This window comes from Pleurodeles waltl, chromosome 2_1 (genome assembly GCF_031143425.1).
Source record: "Pleurodeles waltl isolate 20211129_DDA chromosome 2_1, aPleWal1.hap1.20221129, whole genome shotgun sequence".
NCBI classification, from domain to species: Eukaryota; Metazoa; Chordata; class Amphibia; order Caudata; family Salamandridae; genus Pleurodeles; species Pleurodeles waltl.
Window position 1 is genome coordinate 689,305,069 of NC_090438.1, and position 21,404 is coordinate 689,326,472.

At 43.0% G+C, this 21,404-nt stretch overlaps 1 protein-coding gene across 5 annotated transcripts in view; it reads right to left on the reverse strand.

Moving 5' to 3' along the window:
• The window catches only part of IKZF1 (IKAROS family zinc finger 1), a 300,870-nt gene that overhangs the window by 104,798 nt on the left and 174,668 nt on the right, over positions 1–21,404 (reverse strand). For 2 of the 5 annotated variants that reach the window (XM_069216886.1, XM_069216879.1), the window contains exon 4: positions 5,984–6,244. The exons of 2 other annotated variants lie outside the window; for them this stretch is intronic. In XM_069216886.1, coding sequence (XP_069072987.1) covers positions 5,984–6,244 — 261 coding nt within the window. The remainder of the gene's footprint in view (positions 1–5,983; positions 6,245–21,404) is intronic. One more of the 5 variants, XM_069216894.1, reaches the window with a different exon arrangement.

A 21,404-nucleotide genomic window follows, 5' to 3' on the forward strand; every position in this document is an offset into this window, starting at 1 on the left:
TAATGATTGTGTTACTAACTTGTCAACAGGGAGAAATGGCCTTTTCGGGTAGTTTTTAGGACAGGGCAGGGTAGGTTTTAGGGTGGGGGCGGTGGTTGGGCTAGTTTTTAGGACAGGGTAGGGTAGTTTTCGGAACAGAATAGGTTTTAGGGTTTAGGATGAGGGTCAGGGTAGTTTTTAGGACAGGGTAGGTGTTAGACTTGGCATCATTGGCATGGTCTCCCCTAACTTTTTGCCTCTGTTTCCCAGGTTGTTGATGTGTGCTGGACTCTGTTTTTGTTGTTTTTGTCACTCTGGGCACTTTACCACTGCTTTCCAGGACTAAAGTGCAAGTGCTCCTATATAAAATGTGTATGTAACTGGCTTTCCATGATTGGCATATTTGATTTACTGGTAAGTCCCTAGTACAGTGCACTAGAGGTGCCCAGGGCCTGTAATTCAAGTGCTACTAGTGGGCCTGCAGCACTGGTTGTGCCACCCACACGAGTAGTCCTGTAATCATGTCTCAGACCTGCCACTGCAGTGTCTGTGTGTGTGCAGTTTTAAACTGCCAATTTGACTTGGCAAGTGTACCCACTTGTCTGGCCTAAACCTTCCCTTTTCTTACATGTAAGAAGGTAGGCCCTAGGTAGCCCCATGGGCAGGGTGCAGTGTATGTTTAAGGTAGGACATATACTAATGTGTTTTATATGTCCTTACAGTGAAATACTGCCAAATTAGGTTTTCACTGTTGCAAGGTCTATCTCTCCTATAGGTTAACATGGGCGCTACCTTTAAACATAATTAAAGCGTAGATTCCCTTTGGGAGCAGATAGACATGTGGAGTTTGGGGTCTATGAGTTCACAATTTAAAAATACATCTTTTAGTAAAGTTGGTTTTGAAATTGTGTGTTTGAAATGCAACTTTTAGAAAGTGGGCATTTTCTTGCTTAAACCATTCTGTGAATCTGCCTGTTTGTGGATTTCCTGTCTGTGTTAGTTTGACAGCTGGGCTGTTTGCAGCTCTCTTTAGACAGTGACACAAAGGGAGCTGGGATGTAGCCTGCGTATTCTGATGAGCCATCTGTGCTAGGAGGGAGGGGAGGAGTGGTCACTTACACCTGGAAGGGCTGTGCCTGCCCTCACACAATGCAGTCTCCAACCCCCTGGTGTGTGTTTGGGGTCTGGCCCCGGCAAGGCAGGATCTCACAAACAAGATAGACTTTCCTTTGAAATTGGCCTACTTCAAAGGCAGAACTGGGTATAAGAAGGACACCCAAACCCCTGAATATTAGATCACTTCTGGAAATCAAAAGGAACCTCTGCCTGGAGAAGAGCTGAAGAGCTGAAGAGCTGAGGAGAAGTGCTGACCTGCCTGTCGCTGTGCTTTGTGGAGCTATCCTGCAGTTGCTGCTTCTGCCTGTGCAAGGGGACAAAGTCTGGACTTTGTTGTGCATTCCTGCTTGTGAAGAAATATCCAAGGGCTTGTCCTGAGCTTGCCTCCTGTTGTTGAAGTCTCAGGGCCATCAAAGACTTCCCATGCCAGCACCTGGACTCTCTGCTGAGACTCCTGCCCTGCCAAGTGGTGCCCTATCCAGTTCCTGGGGCCTTGAAAGGTGAAGCTGGCAGACCAAGACTGAAAATCCACACACAGACTGCTGCACAGGGAAAATTTTGACGCACCTTCTGAGATGCGGCAGAGAAACAACACTCTGCCGGCTTCACGACTGAAGTCTACGCTCCACCTGCATTGCCGCTGGAAGATTGACGCACACGGCTAGAGAAACGACACGCAACACCCGCCAACAGAGGCTGATAACGTCGCAACCCAGATAACGCGGTTTTGCTGGTACCGTGCGGCAAAACTACGCAAAGCCTGCCCAGACCCGAGGTGCTTGCCCAGATCAATGCATTGCTCTCCTGCAGATAGAAGAAACAACGCACACTGACCCGACCGGAGGAGGAACGACGCCCTGTCTCGCTCGCGGGTGAGAAATAAACACATTGCTGCCCTTTTCCGATGCACGCTCACACGTGCAGTGTTATTTTGACACTACCCAGGTACTTTTGAACGCTAACAGTGTTAGGTTTTTTTCTAAAGGATTTAAGACTCTTTCTGCTTTTTAATTCATAACTTGACTTGTGTATGTTGGATTTTCAGCGTTTTGGTCTTGCTTTGTTCAGATAAATATTACCTATTTTTCTAAACCTGTGTTGTGTCCTTTTGTAGGGTTTTCACTGAGTTACTGTGTGTGTTGGTACAAATACTTTACACTTAGCCTCTGAAGTTAAGCCTGCCTGCTTGTGCCATGCTACCAAGGGGGTGAGCAGGGGTTAATTGAGGGTGATTCTCCTTTACCCTGACTAGAGTGAGGGTCCTTGTTTGGACAGGAGGTAACCTGACTGCCAACCAAAGACCCCATTTCTAACATTGGTGGCAGCGGTGAGATCCAAACCCATGCCCCCAAAGAGAGAGGTTTAGGACAGGGTTGGGTAGCTGTTAGGCCAGGGTGTGGTAGTTTTTAGGACAGGATAGGTTTTAGGGTTTAGGGTGGGGTAGGGGTTATGTTGGGTTTTAGGACAGGGCAGGGTAGGTTTTAAGACAGAGCAGGGTAGCTTTTAGGGATTTGGGTGGGGCCTGAGAGTCGGGGTAGTTTTTAGGACAGGGTAAGTTTTAGTGTTTAGGGCAGGGGTTCAGGGTAGTTTTTAGGACACAGTGGGGTAGGTTTTAAGACAGGGCATGGTAGGCTTTAGGGTGGAGGTGGTGGAGTCAGGGTCAATTTTAGGACAGGGCAGGGTAGGATTTACGGTTTAGGGAAGGGGTTGGGGTCATTTTTTATGACAGGGTGGAGTAGTTTTTAGGACAGGGAATGTTTTAGGGTTTAGGGCGGTGGCGAGGGGGTCGGAGAGTTGGATCACACAACCACACATGCCGTTGCACACATATACCTTTACTAAGCATGCTTTTACAATTACATTCATTGTAAAGGAATGCGTGGTAAAGGCATGCATGCTAAAGATGAGGTTGTGGTTCTGACCGCATTGTTAAGCCAGGAGTGCTTCTGCCATGCTTGGTTCTGTCATACAACCGTCAACAGGTACCGAATTTTACTTAATTTCCATTTTTAACACTATGTATAGATTTCAACTAACCTGCATGTGATTTATTATTGTCCATTTTTAGTAATGTTTACAACTTAAGGATCTAAGTTTCCAAATTCCCAACTTGTTCGTGCAATAATGTTTCACAACAAAGCACAGCACACTTTATACTTTTTAGCACACTGCATATGTTCGATTGGAACACTTTGTGGCTCCAATTCTATGAGTGGCAAAAATTAGACAGCACAAGACAGTTGTAGTCTTTTTGCAACAAATAGGCTCCGTAAAAATCATGTAGTAATAAATTATATTATATGCTCTTAGTCTACAAGGAAGAGATGTAGGTCATGTTCAAGTATAATTTAAACTCTGTATGTGGCTTATTTTTGGGTAACATCATGTCTATCTAGATGTTTTTTTTTCTGTTGCCAGTACTGTACTCTTGCACTTTAATTGCCGGCTACACTGCACGTTTTATATGTATGAGACAAGTGAAATGTTCCTATGACCCATACTTTTTTGATGGCCTCAAAGCAAGGTGTGCCACTGTTATCTAAGGCACTCTTTTTTATCACTTGCCACTTGCATTCCATTTTTATACTCCAATTGCTGAATGCACTTTAGGTGATTGTATATGATTTAAGATCTTGTTGTAGCATTTTATTTATTATCCAGATGTTTTGGATGTATTGATTTTTGTCTTTTTAATTGATGTTCTGAACTTTTTTGGAATTTTTTTCTCAGCCGAATAAAGATGATTTGCCTGCAAAAGTAATGAAGTTTAAAACCGAAACCAGAGGAAGTGACAACAGAGAGAAAATTAAGTGAACAGAAATCCTGGTATTTTTTATCACCACATAAAAAGTGTGAAAAAAAATCGCCAGATTGGGCATAATTGAAAACTAAATCGCCTTCAACTTGACAGTTCTCCACTTGGTAGTCTAATTCTAACACATAAAAGATTTGTTTAAAATTGCCATAATCATATAGTGAAGTGTACAGAAGGGCAGGTTTGAATATTTAATATTCCACAGAATTCAAACAGAATTCTATGCTTGTTTTTTTAATTGATACAACTTTCTCCTTCAAGTCTTAGATACTAATCTATTTTCTCTGCAAATATTCAATTGTAACCAGTGTATCTGTTTGTCTAACTCATTTTGCTTCCTGTAAGTGTTCAGTTATACTCTTGAATAAATTGTCATCCACTGCTGCTCCTGGTATGAGATAAAATGAATCAAATATTTTATGCTTTGATAATGAAACTATAAGTGTTCAGTTATACCTCCAGATTAGTATCACCCACTGCTGCTCATGTTACCATCACCCAAATCTAAACTCCTGCTAACATTTATCTTTGGTGCTCTTTTTGTGTATGAATAAATATCACAATTCCTGTCTATGCCTACCTTAACATAAGATGAGCACTTAAGGATTGGCCAATGGCTTGCAAACTAATTATTGAGACTTTATAGAAAAATATGTTAGACCTCCTATGACATTTATTCTCACAAAAATTCTTTATATCTTTCAACTAGGAAAAGTAGGCAGTATGTGCACAACTATTAAGGTCTTAGAATGACTTTTAAGTTTAAAGTAACAGAAGGCCTTTCACAAGTATCCCTAGAGAAACAGAACACTGAAGATATACGTTAGAAAGAATTTAGATTTTGATTATTAAAACATGAAACTTTTTAATATATATGAAAAAGTACTTTTTCAAATAAACCATTTTTGTGTTAGAATCAGAATATGAAGGAGGGAATTGCCATGTTAAAATCAATGGAATTTGCATCTGTGAATTGCACAATTTATACATTTTGCTTCCACTTGTCAGGTACTGATTATAAATAGCATAACAATTGTACATGATTCTTTTTTCACTTTATTTTCCTTCTATTGCCACTTCAGTCTGATTAAAAACATAATTATTTTGTCTTAAAATGTTCAAAGTGGTTGTTTTAACGTCAACTGTTTTTTGTGTATGTATCAAAAGATGATGCTCTGATGAAGCACTGCTTTACACGTCACAAAATATGTGTTGACATACTCTTTAATAATTGGCACATTGTATAAAAATGTCCAGTTTATAAATGATGAATTCTGATAAAAGCATTGGGCTATTCTTTCTAAAGCAATTTAGCTTATTATCCCAATATTTAAGTAAAGAATGAATGAGTAAAGCTCAAAGATGAGTTTTATAAAAACTATTTTGGGCCTCATCAAGTCTTTCCAGCAGAAGACATCCAACAGTGTTAAGGGAGGGAAAGAACACTGTGCTCTGATGACTATTAGCAGACCAATTAGCGGAGTTATCCCCTTTTTCTCATATATTAAAGTAAATTTCTGTGTTTGCCAACATTGCCTAGAGATAGACATGCACATGCATATAGACAAAAGTTATTACATGAAAAATAGGCCATGTTTTGTGTTTTGTTAACAAGATTTGAAAAACAATAAACATGTTTTTCTGTGTGAGTAAATCAATTCATAGTAATAAAAAAGCTACATAGCTATGTATGTTAAGTTATCTCTCCTGCACTGTTTTTCCTTCTGGAGACAGAAGTACCTTGAGAAGCCACTTACTGGCCGCAATGAGCGGAGAGTTGTAGCTATCAGAATGTATTGCACAAATGTATTATATATGTGTAGTTTAAAATGAAAATACAAATTTACAGCTGCTGTCTTTTTCTTGGCTGAAGACTCCAATCATCTCCATGCTGCCCCTTAATCCTTCCATTCGCTATTATGAGCCCGGTCGCATTTTTGAAACATTTATTGTGAACTGGCATAAAATTTTGGATAAAACTTCAAACGTCTATGGACTTCCAAATATCCCCCTACGTGGTGCATGCTCACAATACTCACAAGCCACTAAAGGAAAATCTATGCCAGGCCTTACCAGTGTGGCTTCTTTTGTGAACCATGAGCACATTGGGACCGATGCAAATAATCCCACAGACATCACATTTTAGTTTTCCGTTAGGAAGTCGAATACCTCCAACTCCTGGCAGAGCCTTGCGTCCTTGGCCGTCGTGTGAGCCATTCATTTTCTCTCCCGAGGCATCAAGCATTCGTAAATCCTCTGCACATTCTTCCCCATTCATGTCACAGGCATGCCCATCCTCTTCATCACTCTGGGTCTCTAGTTTAACATTATTGGCTGAAAGATACAACACATAAGGATGCTCAGCTTGTGGTTAAAACAAAAGGACATCATTAAATACACTAACAATTGAATATAATATGCACAATCCTTTCTATTAAACCATCATAGACAAATAAATAAGGGCTGTGCACAGAGTGATAACTACAAAATCACCTCCAGGGCCTTTACCTACAGTTTTATAGATATGCAAGAATATAATTGAGGCATATTCCATTCACAAATGAAACAATGGAATCCAGGTAAAGGGATCAAACTCACTAGAAACATATTATTTGTGTATAATATGTGATTGACATCTCCATTGTGATTACAAAAGGACTTTGCAACCTCTCTCTTACAATTTTGATGTCATCCCAAATGACAGCATATGTGACACTAAAAGTGATCTAATGCCATCAATCGTGACCACATCCATTAAGCCACTGATGAGGTCTGTTATGGCATCACCAATGGCAGCATGAATACAAAAAGGATATTGCAGCTCTCTATATTTTCCACTTTACCATTTGTAAATAGAAAAACTATATTTATACATGGCACGTTCTACTCTAAGTACTCTCTGCTTATTTCATTTTAAATTCCACATTGATAGAAGTTAACCTCAACTAGGGGTGCCAAACATGATTTCTTGAGGGCCAGATCCATTAATGATTTTCAGAATAACCAGTGGCTATGTAAGTCTCATATACATGTGTGTGTAGGCAGGAAAGGGTCTGGTACACCAGAGAAGGGGAGGGTCTGGGACACCAAAGAAGAAGGTTGACCCTGTTTTGCAAAATATGCAAATTATTGTCTAATAGAAGGAATGAAAGCAGCTTCTGTACAAAGTGAACTAGCCCTCAAAGACGTATTTTCTGTGGAATTCAAACCAGGGCAGCTCATCTGAGCCCTGCAGCCAACCCTGACCACGCATTGCTGAAGGCCGTGTGTGGCACAGGGTTGGATGGTTATCGGGGGTTGGCAGCAGGGCATGGCCATAGGGCAGGCCCTGCTGCCAACCCCCGCCATGCACTGGCAATGTACAGTTAGATTAACGTATAGTAATTAAAATGACTTTATGTTAAAAAACATAAAAATTCACTGAAAAATCCAAATGTTACAGGGATGTTATAGTTCATATCTGAATGTACCCGTACAAAACCGTTTAAATTCAGCAGTCTTGGTTGAGGTTAGTTCAAGTAACTAGAACTCGCTCCCTAAGGTGACTATAACTCGCGTTTGCAATACACTGCTAATTACCCCAGATATTTAGCACACATGACTTCTGTAATGTCAATACAAATATATATGAAATGTTACCAGTCAAATTATTGAAGACAAACTGTGCATGGCGGCTACCTGTTCGGTTCATAGTGAACTTTCTTTAGTTCAGAAGTAACTTGCAACTTGTAACCACATCTTCCGTTTCTTCTCTGTGGTCTATTCATTCACATAGAGAGAAAGACTGTAAATGTACCTTGTTTTGTTCGAACATCTCCGGATGATATTAGCACAGAGGGTGCTGAATAATTATTCAGCTAATGGGTTACTGCTGCTTAGGTATTAAGGTAATGACATTCATTTTTCTTGTACTCTGATTTGCTGAAGAAGTGATATATTCACTGGCATCACAATGATTCTACAAAAGTTAATATTTTCTATGTACGAATTTTGTATAAAATCCCTCTATTTGGGGGGGGGGGTGAGCCAGAAGAATTTCCTGTTCTGCTAGAGATGCTGTCCAATTCTTTTCTGATTTTGCTGCCCATTGAGACTTAGAATATATATGAATTTACATACTTTGTATACGTTGACATTAAAAATCTCATGATATTTATTCTGCATCAATTATATTTTCATTTTGTAATAAAATCTTTAACTTTTAATTGACTTGGAACTTAGTTATTGATTGGACCCACATAATTTCTATCTTAACCAAGTTAAATAATAAGTTGCATTATGATTGATTTTGATGCTTTGGGAGATGTATTAACTCAGGGACATATCTTCTAATGAAATTGAGGTTAACATTGTCTACATCTATCAAATTGTGAGAAGATAGATTGAATTAGCTTTTGGGGTTGTACAATATTGGGGTCCCCTTTTAGTCCAACACTCTGAAAGGGCACTCATTAAATAGCAAGGCACTTTTTAAAAAATAAAATGAGCAACCGCCCACATTTTAATCATTTCCTCCATTGTGGCAGGGTCAGCACTTTGACATGGGTGCCCCTTTATGTCATGAGTGCCCTATGTATTCCAAGAATTACGTATTATATGCCACAATTTTGTTATTGATGATGCTGTTGATATACTGGGGTGACCTATGTGTCAAAAATTACCTCTATTATGAGGTGCCTAGCCTTTTGTCATGGTTGCCTGCCCCTCATCCAACATGCTATGATTTCCATTCCTTATGGCAAAAAAATCCCCTGTTTGCCAGTTACAACATTTTGCCAGAGGTGTCCCATTTGCTAAGAATGACATCTGGTGTGCCAGCACCAGCATTTTGCCCTTATGCCAAGAATTACCTTCAATTTGCCAGTGCTAACATTTTGCCATAGATGTTCCATACGCCAAAAATGAGCTCCCGAGTAGCAATGCCAGTATTTTGACATGGTGCTATATATGTCAAGTAGTACCTCCAATATGCCAGGGCCAAAATGTTGTTACAGGTGTCTCTTATGCCAAGAATTACCGTTAGTGTGCTAGCACAAAAATTACCTCTAATGTGCCAGCATTTTGTCATGTGAAAACCATATGCCAACTACTACCTATAGTATGGTAGTGCCAGCATTTTGCAATGAATGTCCCATAATTCTAAAATTAACTCCAGTATGCCAGCATCAGCATGTTGTCATTGATGATTCAAAATTGTCTGCAGTATTTCAATGCCAATGGCTGACTCACAAACATATCACACTCACACATACACACACACTCTCTCAGTCACTAATACTCACATTCACTCACTGACACTCATTCTCACTCACCATTGTTCTCATTCTCACCTTTGTTCTTGCTCATGATTCTCACTTGCTCACTCACATTGTCTCACACTGATTCTCACAGTCACACTGATTCTCACTCATTCATTTTCTCTTACACTCATTTTGACACATGCTGACCTTTACTCATTCTCACACTCCCTCACACTCACTCTCACTCATACATTCTCACTTTTTTGTACTCTTTTTATTGCAACCACCTTTACACTCATTCTCCATCAAACGTGTCTCACTCTGGCTCACTCACTCATTGATTAATTTTCACCCATACTCATTCTGAGGCTTAGACTCATTCTCACTAACTCAATCTCCTTCATTATAAATCCTTTAAACTCATTATCAATCATTCATTCATTCTTACGTCTTCACTCATGCTCAGTCACCACCACTATCTCATGCTCCTCTACATTCATTCTCATGCTATCAATTTCCCACACACCATTCTCACTTACTCTTGCTCACTTTCACACTCACTCATGTTTACTTGCATTCACTCACTCTCACTTTTATTCTTTAATTCTCAGTCTCTCTTATTATCACTTACTCATGTGTTCATTCTCACTTACAGTTACACTTGCTGTTACTCACTCATTCTTTATCACTCCCCCCTCATTCACTCTGAATCACTTGTGCACACTCACACAAACACACGCATGCTCACATATTTGTATGCTCACTCACATATACAAGCATACAGACACACACTTTTACTCACCTGCATCCACACACTATTTGAAATATTGTTTTCACTTGCCTTCAGCTGGATAGACCCTTCAGGTATATGTATAGCTCCCTCTTGTCTCAGTCACTTAAGCAGGAAACTGAAAACTGAAACCTGTGCAGACTCCAGCATGAGGTGACAGTCTGAATGATGGATAGCCCCAGGCATTACAGGGCTGAAGCCTAAAGTGCCTGGACCTACCTACACAGGTGATGCTGTAGCACATCAGACACGGGGTAGTTGACAGGCATGTCAGGCTTCTTTTGCAAGGACTGGGAGTTCTCTAACACACAAAAGGTGATGGGAGGATACTTGCAATAAGTCTAACCTCTGGCAATTACTCAGGGTAGCATTTCAACCCATCTTCCTTTTGCCCACCATGGCACCTCAGATTAGACCCAGCTATGTGCAAATCAGTCTTGGTCCTGCTCCAATAAGAATAGTCCAGCCCAAACTGCCAAGCCCGGCCCTCTCTGAAATGACCACAGGGAGTCTTACACCGCATCCACTCACACTGCGGGCTGCACAGAAAAAACTTGGCTCATCCGGACACAGTTAAAGAAGCTCCAGGCGTAGCAACCAGGATGTTCCTTGAGCTAAGAGTAATCATAAGTGCAGTTCCCTTCGGCAAACGGTTACCTCTAAGCGTGAAAAAAAGGCTACAACATCCAGCAGGTCAATGGGAACCCAATCAGCTATCCCCCTGGCCTTCAGGGAGCTCTACTCGACAATTGAGGCAGAGGCTCTCAGTGGTAGCTCATCTACACCTCGCTGTATGCTCAATCAAGCTCTCTCAGGAGGGATAATTTATGGTCTGGGCTAGTCTCTAATGAAACATTTCATATTAACATCCCGTCTCAATATCAATCCTGCCAGGAAGAGAGCAACTGGTACCAGCAACAAGCCCCCGGTCTATTCTATTACTGCCTTTCTGCCTACATTTCCAACACTTGAGCCATCGCTATCCATGATCATCCAACTCATGCAGGTCCAATAATCGGAAGCATTGCAACACCATGCTCAAGTCAGAGCTGGCAATCAACAGCTACAGTAGTCTTTAGCCGAGGTGACCAGGAAGGTTACAGCTTTCTCCACACAGGATTTGGATCTCTAATAGTGGGTCGCAGGAACTGGAGAGGAACTGTCTGGAACAGCATCAGCAAAAGCAATCAGAGAACTTGAGAGTCAATTAGTTTTGGTCCAATCCAAGATAGAAGATTTGGACAACCATCAATGCTGCAATAACCTAAGGGTTTTTTACATCCATTATGGAAAACAAAGAGATGACCCCCGGCAATTCATTGTAAAGTTATTCACGAGAGCCTTTCCCGATTTAGTGGACTGGTACATGGATTCCCAAATCCAATGTGCACACTGTCTACAACTAATCCGTGATCGGACCTAAACTTGCCAAATACATCTATACCCAATTTTGATATTTGTAGGCAACTTCTTGCTCACACAAGCAATCTACCTAAAATCTACCTTGACTCACTGTTGGTGTTTGTTCAATTGAATTTCTGTAAATTAACCATGGATCAGGGAAAGAAGTTATGTCAGATGATTGACCTATTGAAAGCTATAAGTGCACAAGTCTTTCTTCTAGAGCCACCCAGATTTAAGGTTATCACGGACGGGAGGACACAGATATCCTATTCTGACACGGCTCAGATTCTCAGGTAGTGGCAGGGGCTGAGTCCTTCTTTTTGGTTTGAATTTCTAATGCTCAACTGTTATTGCTTCTAACTCTTGACTTAAGTTCCTACTTTGCTTATGTACTATTTCCGGACTGGTGCCTTTTTGCATGCCTTGTGAGCAGAGGAGTCTTTTGGCACAGGGGTAGGGATCTCACAAGGGCTGTTGTTCCAGCTCACTGCTTAGGGGTGGGATAATTTGTTATCCCAGGTATGGGGGAGGTGCTTGGGGGTCGGATTGTCTTTTTAATGTTGATTTTTGTACAGGGACTTCATCTTGAGTGCCATATGCTAAGTTATGGGGCAAAGCAGGAAGAAATGAGCCAGGATGATCACAGGGCTTTATCTGAGTGGTAAGCTGGGCATGCCACTTAGCAGTGTTTGAAGTACAGGATAGGCATTGTAAGGAAATGCCTCCTTGGCATGGTTACTCCCTGACTTTTTGCCTTTGCGGATGCCAAGTTATGATTTGAAAGTGTGCTGGGACCCTGCTAACCAGGCCCCAGCACCAGTGTTCTTTCCCTAAACTGTACCTTTGTCTCCACAATTGGCATAACCCTGGCACGCAGGTAAGTCCCTTGTAACTGGTACCCCTGTTCCAAGGGCCATGATGCCAGGGAAGGTCTCTAAGGGCTGCAGCATGTCTTATGCCACCCTAGGGACCCCTCACTCAGCACAAACACACTGCTTGCTAGCTTATGTGACTGGTGGGGAGAAAATTACTAAGTCGACATGGCACTCCCCTCAGAGTGCCATGCCAACCTCACACTGCCTGTGGCATAGGTAAGTCACCCCTCTAGCAGACCTTACAGCCCTAAGGCAGGGTGCACTATACCACAGGTGAGGGCATATGTGCATGAGCACTATGCCCCTACAGTGTCTAAGCAAAACCTTAGACATTGTAAGTGCAGGGTAGCCTTAAGAGTATATGGTCTGGGAGTCTGTCAAACACGAACTCCACAGCACCATAATGGCTACACTGAACACAGGGAAGTTTGGTATCAAACTTCTCAGCACAATAAATGCACAATGATGCCAGTGTGCCCTTTATTGTAAAAATACACCCAGAGGGCATCTTAGAGATGCCCCCTGAAAACATACCCGACTTCCATTGTGGGCTGACTAGCTTTTGCCAGCATGCCACACACCAGACATGTTGCTGGCCACATGGAGAGAGTGCCTTTGTCACTCTTTGGCCAGGAACAAAGCCTGCACTGGGTGGAGGTGCTTCTCACCTCCCCCTGCAGGAACTGTAACACCTGGCGGTGAGCCTCAAAGGCTCACCCCCTTTGTTACAGCACCACCGGGCATCCCAGCTAGTGGAGATGCCCGCCCCTCCGGCCACTGCCCCCACCTTTGGCGGCAAGGCTAGAGGAGATAATGAGAAAAACAAGGAGGAGTCACCCCCCAGTCAGGACAGCCCCTAAGGTGTCCTGAGCTGAGGTGACTCTTACTTTTGGAAATCCTCCATCTTGTAGAAGGAGGATTCCCCCAATAAGATTAGGGTTTTCCCCCCTCCCCACAGGGAGGAGGCACAAAGAGGGTGTAGCCACCCTCAAGGACAGTAGCCATTGGCTACTGCCCTCCCAGACCTAAACACACCCCTAAATTGAGTATTTAGGGGCTCCCAGAACCGAGGAAGACAGATTTCTGCAACCTAAAGAAGAAGAAGGACTGCTGACCTGAAGCCCTGCAGTGAAGACGGAGACGACAACTGATTTGGCCCCAGCCCCACCGGCCTGTCTCCCTACTTCAAAGAAAACTGCAACAGTGACGCATCCAACAGGGTCCAGCAGCCTCCGAATCCTCAGAAGACTACCCTGCATCTAAAGGACCAAGAAGCTCCCGAGAACAGCGGCCCTGTTCAAGAAACTGCAACTCTTTGCAACAAGGAAGCAACTTTTAAAGACCACACGTTTCCCGCTGGAAGCGTGAGACTTTCCACTCTGCACCCGATGCCCTCTGCACTCGTCCTGCGGAAAACTAACACTACAGGGAGGACTCCCCGGCAACTGTGAGCCAGTGAGTAGCCAGAGGTGACCCCCCTAAGCCCCCACAGCGACGCCTGCAGAGGAAATCCAGAGCCTGCCCCTGACCGCGACTGCCTGCTTCAAGGAACCCGACGCCTGGGAGCCACAGCCCCCAGGACCTGAAGGAACCGAACTCCAGTGCAGGAGCGACAACCAGGCAACCCTCTGCCTAGCCCAGGTGGTGGCTACCCCGAGGAGCCCTCCGTGCCTGCCTGTATCGTTGAAGAGACCCCCGGGTCTCCCCATTGATTCCTATTAGAAACCCGACGCCTGTTTGCACTCTGCACCCGGCCGCCCCTGTGCCATGAGGGTGCACTTTCCGTGCCTGCTTGTGTCCCCCCCGGTGCCCTACAAAATCCCTCTGGTCTGCCCTCCGAAGACGCGGGTACTTACCTGCTGGCAGACTTGAACCGGGGCACCCCTATTTCCATTGAAGTCTATGGGGGTCATTCTGACCCCGGCGGTCATGGACCGCCGGGCCAGGGTTGGCAGGAGCACCGCCAACAAGCTGGCGGTGCCCCGCAGGGCATTCTGACCGCGGCGGTTCAGCCGCGGTCAGAAAGGGAAAACCGGTGGTCTCCCGCCGGTTTTCCGCTGCCCTGTAGAATCCTCCATGGCGGCGCAGCTCGCTGCGCCGCCATGGGGATTCTGACACCCCATACCGCCATCCTGTTCCTGGCGGAGGTATGGGGTGTCGTGGGGCCCCTGGGGGCCCCTGCAGTGCCCATGCCAATGGCATGGGCACTGCAGGGGCCCCCGTAAGAGGGCCCCACTTTGTATTTCAGTGTCTGCTTTGCAGACACTGAAATACGCGACGGGTGCCACTGCACCCGTCGCACCTTCCCACTCCGCCGGCACAATTCTGAGCCGGCGTCCTAGTGGGAAGGCTGATTTGCACTGGGCTGGCGGGCGGCCTTTTGGCGGTCGCCCGCCAGCCCAGTGCAAAACCCAAAATACCCTCAGCGGTCTTTCGACCGCGGAGCAGTATTTTGGAGGGGGGAACTCTGGTGGGCGGCCTCCGCCGCCCGCCAGGGTGAGAATCACCCCCAATGTGTTTTGGGCACCACTTTGACCTCTGCACCTAACCTGCCCTGAGCTGCTGGTGTGGTAACTTTGGGTTTGCCCTGAACCCCCATGGTGAGCTACCTTGGACCCAACTTTGAACCCTGTAAGTGTTTTACTTACCTGTGAACTTAACATTTACTTACCTCTCCCAGGAACTGTTGATTTTTGCACTGTGTCCACTTTTAAAATAGCTTATTGCCATTTTTGTCAAAACTGTACATGCTATTGTGATTATACAAAGTTCCTAGAATACCTGAGTGAAATACCTTTCATTTAAAGTATTGTTTGTAAATCTTGAACCTGTGGTTCTTAAAATAAACTTAGAAAATATATTTTTCTATATAAAAACCTATTGGCCTGGAATTTGTCTTTGAGTGTGTGTTCCTCATTTATTGTCTGTGTGTGTACAACAAATGCTTAACACTACCCTCTGATAAGCCTACTGCTCGACCACACTACCACAAAATAGACCATTAGAATTAACTCTTTTTGCCACTATCTTACCTCTAAGGGGAACCCTTGGACTCTGTGCACACTATTTCTTACTTTGAAATAGTATATACAGAGCCAACTTCCTATAGGCATTATCTGTATTAAAAGGTTTTTACAATGTCTAAGTGCAAGGTAATGTGCTGGAATGTTGCCGGCCTCAATTGCCCTTTCAAGCGACAACTACTGAGGGAGGGGATAGCATTGTATAAGCCACAGTTGCTGTGTCTAACTGAGACTCACCTGGCTTATAAGAACTGATTGTTGCTGAAGCATCCTGGTTACAATATCATCATAGGCACCAGCCAATCTTTGTCACTTCAAGGGGTTGCCAAACTCTTTGTTAGGCATCTTGTGTATAAGGTTCTCAAAACTGCTTCTGATCCCAAGGGGAGGTGGGCAATTGCTCAGCTCATCATATCTGGTAAGAAATACATTGTTTGCACTGCATACGGCCCAAACACTGATGAACCAGGGATATTTGACTAATTATGCTTAGAGCTGTTAGACTGGGTGGGTGACTTAAAACTATTGGGTGATTTTAACTGTATAATGACTTTTGTGATAGATACCACTAACCTTTCTGCTCACCCTTGTGTGGAGAACAAGGGCATCTATCCTAGAAATTGCCCATCTGCATGGTTTGATGTATGGAGGACTCTTCATCCTCTTAGGCCAGGGTACACTTTTTTTCCTTCTCTCAAAGACAATATTCCAGAATTGATATGATCTTTATTGGACCTCGGCTAATTCAATCCACTGAAATGGAAGTTTGCCCTAAGATCACCTCAGATCACAACCCGGTTCAGCTCATGTTTCCATTAATTAGTAATGGCAGGGAGCTGCACCAATTCACGTTTCCTTGCTATATCCTCTTTAACCTTGCTTATAGAACCTATCTATCTGGGCTACTCAGGGAGTTTTTAACTTAGAATTCTGGATCAGCTCCTCCTCCCATTGTATGGGATGCTCTGAAGGCATTCATTCAGTGGGTCACTTTACAGCTCATTCTTGATAATATTAAATCATAACAAGAGGTGGTAATCAAGCTGCATCAACAAATATGGGAGCTAGAGCATCAGCATGGTCAAGCAGTTTTACTCAGAAGCTCAAAGGAGCAAGCAATCTATTTCAAGTTAATGGAAAGTCATTGTATGTTAGACTGAGGATTAGGGAGAGGGTTACCACTAACTATCATAAAAACACAATGTTTCAATATGTGTATGGGGAGAATGTTGGTAAAAGGCTAGCCCACCAGATTTCAGAGAGAAAATCTAGGAGCGCAATACAAAGTATGACAGATAATGAAGGTATTCTATATTCTGGCTCTCAAGCCATCGCTGAACAGTTTAGTGCTTTTCACAAGGATATCTACAGCCAGCCTCAACCAATTAGTCAACGGGGACTCAGAATATCTGCAGGTAAGTTGTTTACCTCGCCTGGTATTTACCAGGCCTCGGCTCTGGAGGGAGATATCTCTGTGCTAGAAGTTGAGGCTGCGATCAGAGCTCCTCCGCCTTGGAAGGCAGCAGGGGACGATAACATCCCACTTGAATTCTATTCAATTTTCTGCAAAATTCCTCTTTCAGTTTTAGTACTGCGGGGAGAGATTCCTGCCTTGTGGAACCTTACTAACATTGCTGTCTTTCTAAAGAAAGAGAAGCCAATAGAGGACAGAGGCTCTTACCAGCCCAGCTCTCTGTTCATTTCTGCTGCTAAGATCTTTGGAAACGTGTTAGCTTCCTGGTTGATTCCTTTGGTCCAATATTTGATTTCACCGCAACCGCACAGCTTTGTGCCCGACAGGGATACTACCAGTCATATAAACAATTGGGTAAAAGGATCAGCGTGAGCTGTTGGATGCAGAGAAGGCCTTTTGCTGGTTCACATGGGACTTCCTGTGGGCAGCGATGAAAGCTCTGGGTATTGGCAGAAGATTATTTGCATGGGTACAGTCTCTCTCTACAGAAATCCTAAAGGTAAACTAATCTATGGCCGGAATCGTTATCCACCATTCAGGATTTTTAGGGGCAACCGTCAGGAGTGTCCGCTTGCTCCTCTTTTATTTGCACTTTATATTGAGCCCTAGTTAAAGTCCCTTATACTCAACCAACAATGTTGAGCTTAAAAGCATAGCCTATGCTGACGATGTAGCAGTTTTTAATTCAGATCCACTCTCTACCATCGAGCTAGTGTCAAATAAGGTCATAAGGTTCAGAACTTTCTCCGTGTATAAATTAAATTTAACACGTCTTACTTACTTTTCAATCAGATAATCCAATGCCAGGGACATTGTCCATTGCAACATGTTTAGAAGTGAGCCTTGGTAGCAGAGTGGGCCATTATTTCAGTTAAATGATTAACATCTTGTGTAGTCAGTTTTAGCTAAGATACGCTCATGGAAGCTACTCCCAATTAGTATACTAGACTGCTGCAATTTCATAAAAATTGATGTTTAACCAAAGTTTTTATACCTTTTCCAAGCAATACTGCTTTAGGCCCCAGGCACATTTTTTAAACACCTCAAGGGTGCTATTGGCAGCTTAAGTTGGGGGATATAAAAGGGCCAGGCGAGCTATTTGTTTTATGAAACTCCTGTGCAGCGGGGAGTGTTTTCAACTACCCGACTTTAAGCTCTATGTTTGGGCAGCCTTTGGAGACAGCATCAGGAATTTGCTTATGCATCATGATTCAGACATGTCTATATTGGGCTATCAACTTTCATTATGGTCAGAAAAAAGATGAAAAGTTTTTTTTCCATAGACTGTCCAATCCTAACTACTTCAAGCTGGTCTGGTTTATAGTTCTCAAAGACATTGTTTGTATCTGGGGGGATATTTGTTCCAAGTAATCCTTACCTACCTTACACGCTTACACCACACTCTACGGGAATCCCAAATTTCCCTTAATCTTCCATGATCCAGTGGGCAAGGTCTATGCAGTCTTAAGAGTGGCAATGGCTGAACAGTTGTTTGATTATTGTGGGTTTTGTTAATTTTCTTTCCTCTAGACTTCTTTTTATCTTCACCATTGTTTTTTTTAAAGTATTTACATCTATGTGATTTCTTTCTGTGTGGGTGTAAGCCCCAGACAATTTTTGAAGACTTTGACATCTTGTCTCATCTATACAGGGCACCTGGCAATGCTTCAATTGGAGCACTGTATCAGATCTTTAGTGCTTACATTACCAATGATGGTTTGCTGTTGGCCTCTAAATGGAGTAAGGCGCTCAATTTGGATATTCTCCCCGAAGGGCTCACTGGCACCTTAGAAATTATCAGTCGGTATGTGCATTCTGTCAGGCTATAGCTTCAACAGTTCAAGACCATCTACATGCTCTTTTACACCCCTGACAGGATTTCTAAATGTGCCACAAGTCATGTTTCTGACAAGACTCACTTTCCTCAGTGTGGACTGTCCACAGCAGATATTGTTCATATGTTGGCTAGCTGCTCTGAGCTGCAGGACTTCTGGTCGGGGGAGGCTCACCTGCCCATATCACACCTTGGATATGGTTTTCAGTTACCCACTCAAGAGATTATGATGGCTCACATAAACCATTGTAACTCCTGGCAAACCCCATTGATGTCAATCACAATTATTACTGCTCGGCTATGCATAGTGAGATCCTGGATGAGCTCCCTTCCCTCTAACGGACCAGAGTGGTGAGCACTTTTATGTCAGATATACAAATTTCAGTTGGCTATTTCCAAGGTTACATGCATCAATGTCATAAAACTCTTTCGTTGAGTCTGGCCCGGCTTCAATTAATATTGAGAAGTGCTGTTCTATAATCATCATACCTTGTACTTATTTTCATTGTCCTTTTCTTATTCTTTCTATTTTTCTTATTTGTTTACTCTCTGTAGTTGACTATCCTGATTGTTTCTTTGATTTTCATTACCTTTGACTCATGAGTTTAAGTTTGTAATAATATCTGATCATGACAGACTCTAAATAAAAAAATAAAAACTGCACATACAAATGCAGTCTGCCAGAATAATTGGCTGTGCCAATGCTGTTTAAAGTTTCTTTTTGTATGTCCTTTTTGCCACTTGTGTGCTCTTTAGCCTAAATGAGAACCTAAAGAGCTTGAGGTGTTATGATATGTTATGATTCTCAGCAGACTGAAGAGTAGAACAAGATGGGTTGTGCGAGGTTGGTAGGCAAAGAATTGGATCAATTAAAATACTATGGCAATACCTTCATATAGGGGCTCTAAACAATACTGTGGGCCAGCCTCTTTGATGTCTGAAAGAGGAAAAATATTGTATACTAAGACGTCAAAATGCAGGTGCCAACCTTAAGTCCTTGTGCGAGGTATAGGAAGTGGTCATGGTAGAGACTGGTGAAGGGACAGTGCAGTACTTCGAATTCCTGACAGTAGAATATTTATCAGGGGCTTGGTGAGTAGATTGTGAGGCAAGAAGGAAACAAAAAATGTTGAGCAGAGAACATCTGGCAAAGACGTCAATTGAGATCACAAATATGGACAGACATGTATGCCTATTAGTGTTAATCTGGTGGGTAATCTTAATTAATTATTGGAACACTTACTGCCTCATTGAAGTGATTATGGGTTCTTCAGTAAAGCACATTGTAGTTGCAGAGGTGCACATGCACTGAAGCCTCATTGCAACTATCCCAACTATCCAACCTGCAACAAAATGAGGCCAACAACTCTAGGAGGCAATGGAATGGGATTGCCTGGTTTGCAGTGAAAGCCAGAGGCAAAGGGCAAAAAAGGTGTTTATCGATTTTGCGGGTGGGAGGCTTCTTTGAGGTAGATGGTAGTGTAGATGGGTTTTCAGTTTAGTCCTGGAATATAAAAGCCTTTTCCTGTTTCTAATATACAAGAGAAGGTTGTTGTAAAGGTATTTGGTATTGGCTGACAATCACCATGGCACCACTGGTATCTTTTGGAAATGCTGAGTTCAGGAGGGGGAGACACAATTGCATTTTCTTTGTATTGGCGTTGAATCCAGAGCAGAACCTTCAAGGTACTTGATGGTGAGATGAATTTTGAATTAAGTCCTGACCGACCTAGAGAGTCAGTGTAATCTGTGAGAGTTGGAGAATGAGCTGGTACATTTTAAGCCATAAATCAAACATAAAGAGTAACACTCTACTTTTTGTTACTTAATAATTGGATATCCTGGCACACAGGGACAGGGAGCGTAGAACTTAATCTAGATGGAGCTAACCAGGTCACGCACCACCATTCGGTGGTATTTTGTATGAAAAAAAAGACTTTGTGGTGGTAAAAGGACATAATTATCAATTTGGAAGATGAGGATGCAGTCAGTGACCTACATGAATCCTAGGTTAATCAAAGTGGATTCCCTTAAATTAGGTGTGTGATGGTACACACTGCCTGACAGAAATACCTTGTGCCAAAGCAAGTTATGCTCTAATTATTTAAACTAAAAAAAAATGTTTATCGTAAGGAGCTATTCTGGATATATTGTAATTGCCCACCACCATGTTGTAAGGTACAGTTTAACTGCATGCTTCACAGTTTGAAGCACTGTAATCACTGCTGTTGTTCAACCAGCTTAATCTAAATGCATGTATGAGCTAGGGTAACATTGATAAAGATTGCAGATGTCATAAATGCTCTACAAATTGCCTCTCATATTTAGATGTCTTTATTTTGTAGAAAAATATATTGTTAGTTGTATCCCTGAAGGAAAGGAATACTACCTTCAAATTCATAGGGATTTTATAAATGAAATTAAGAGATGAAGGATGTATTTGAAAGAAACAACAATGATGGAGTTGGATTGAAAATGGCAGGCTGAGCCCCTCCTTCTCACTGCTCCACTGAATGCTGATGCCTGCCTACTGCACCACCCAGCACTGAACCGCAATGAACTGGTGACGCAGCTGACCCACCGGCAACTTGAGCCTTTCACCCCGACCACATATGTGGTAGCTCTGCAGTTGAGGCAGGAGCATTTTGATGCCATTTCTTCATAGACTACGGCGGTCTGTCTCTGGCAATATCAGCAGCTGCTTAAGGCTCCCTGTTGGCAGTATGGCTCCACCGTGCTCGTCTGCGTTTTGTGGCAGGTAAGGGGCATGCAACCTTGTGAAAGCCCATGGAACACCAGAAGTGGCAGCAGAAACTGCCAGGGGAGAACACAGAGGACAGTCCCAGTGCACAGG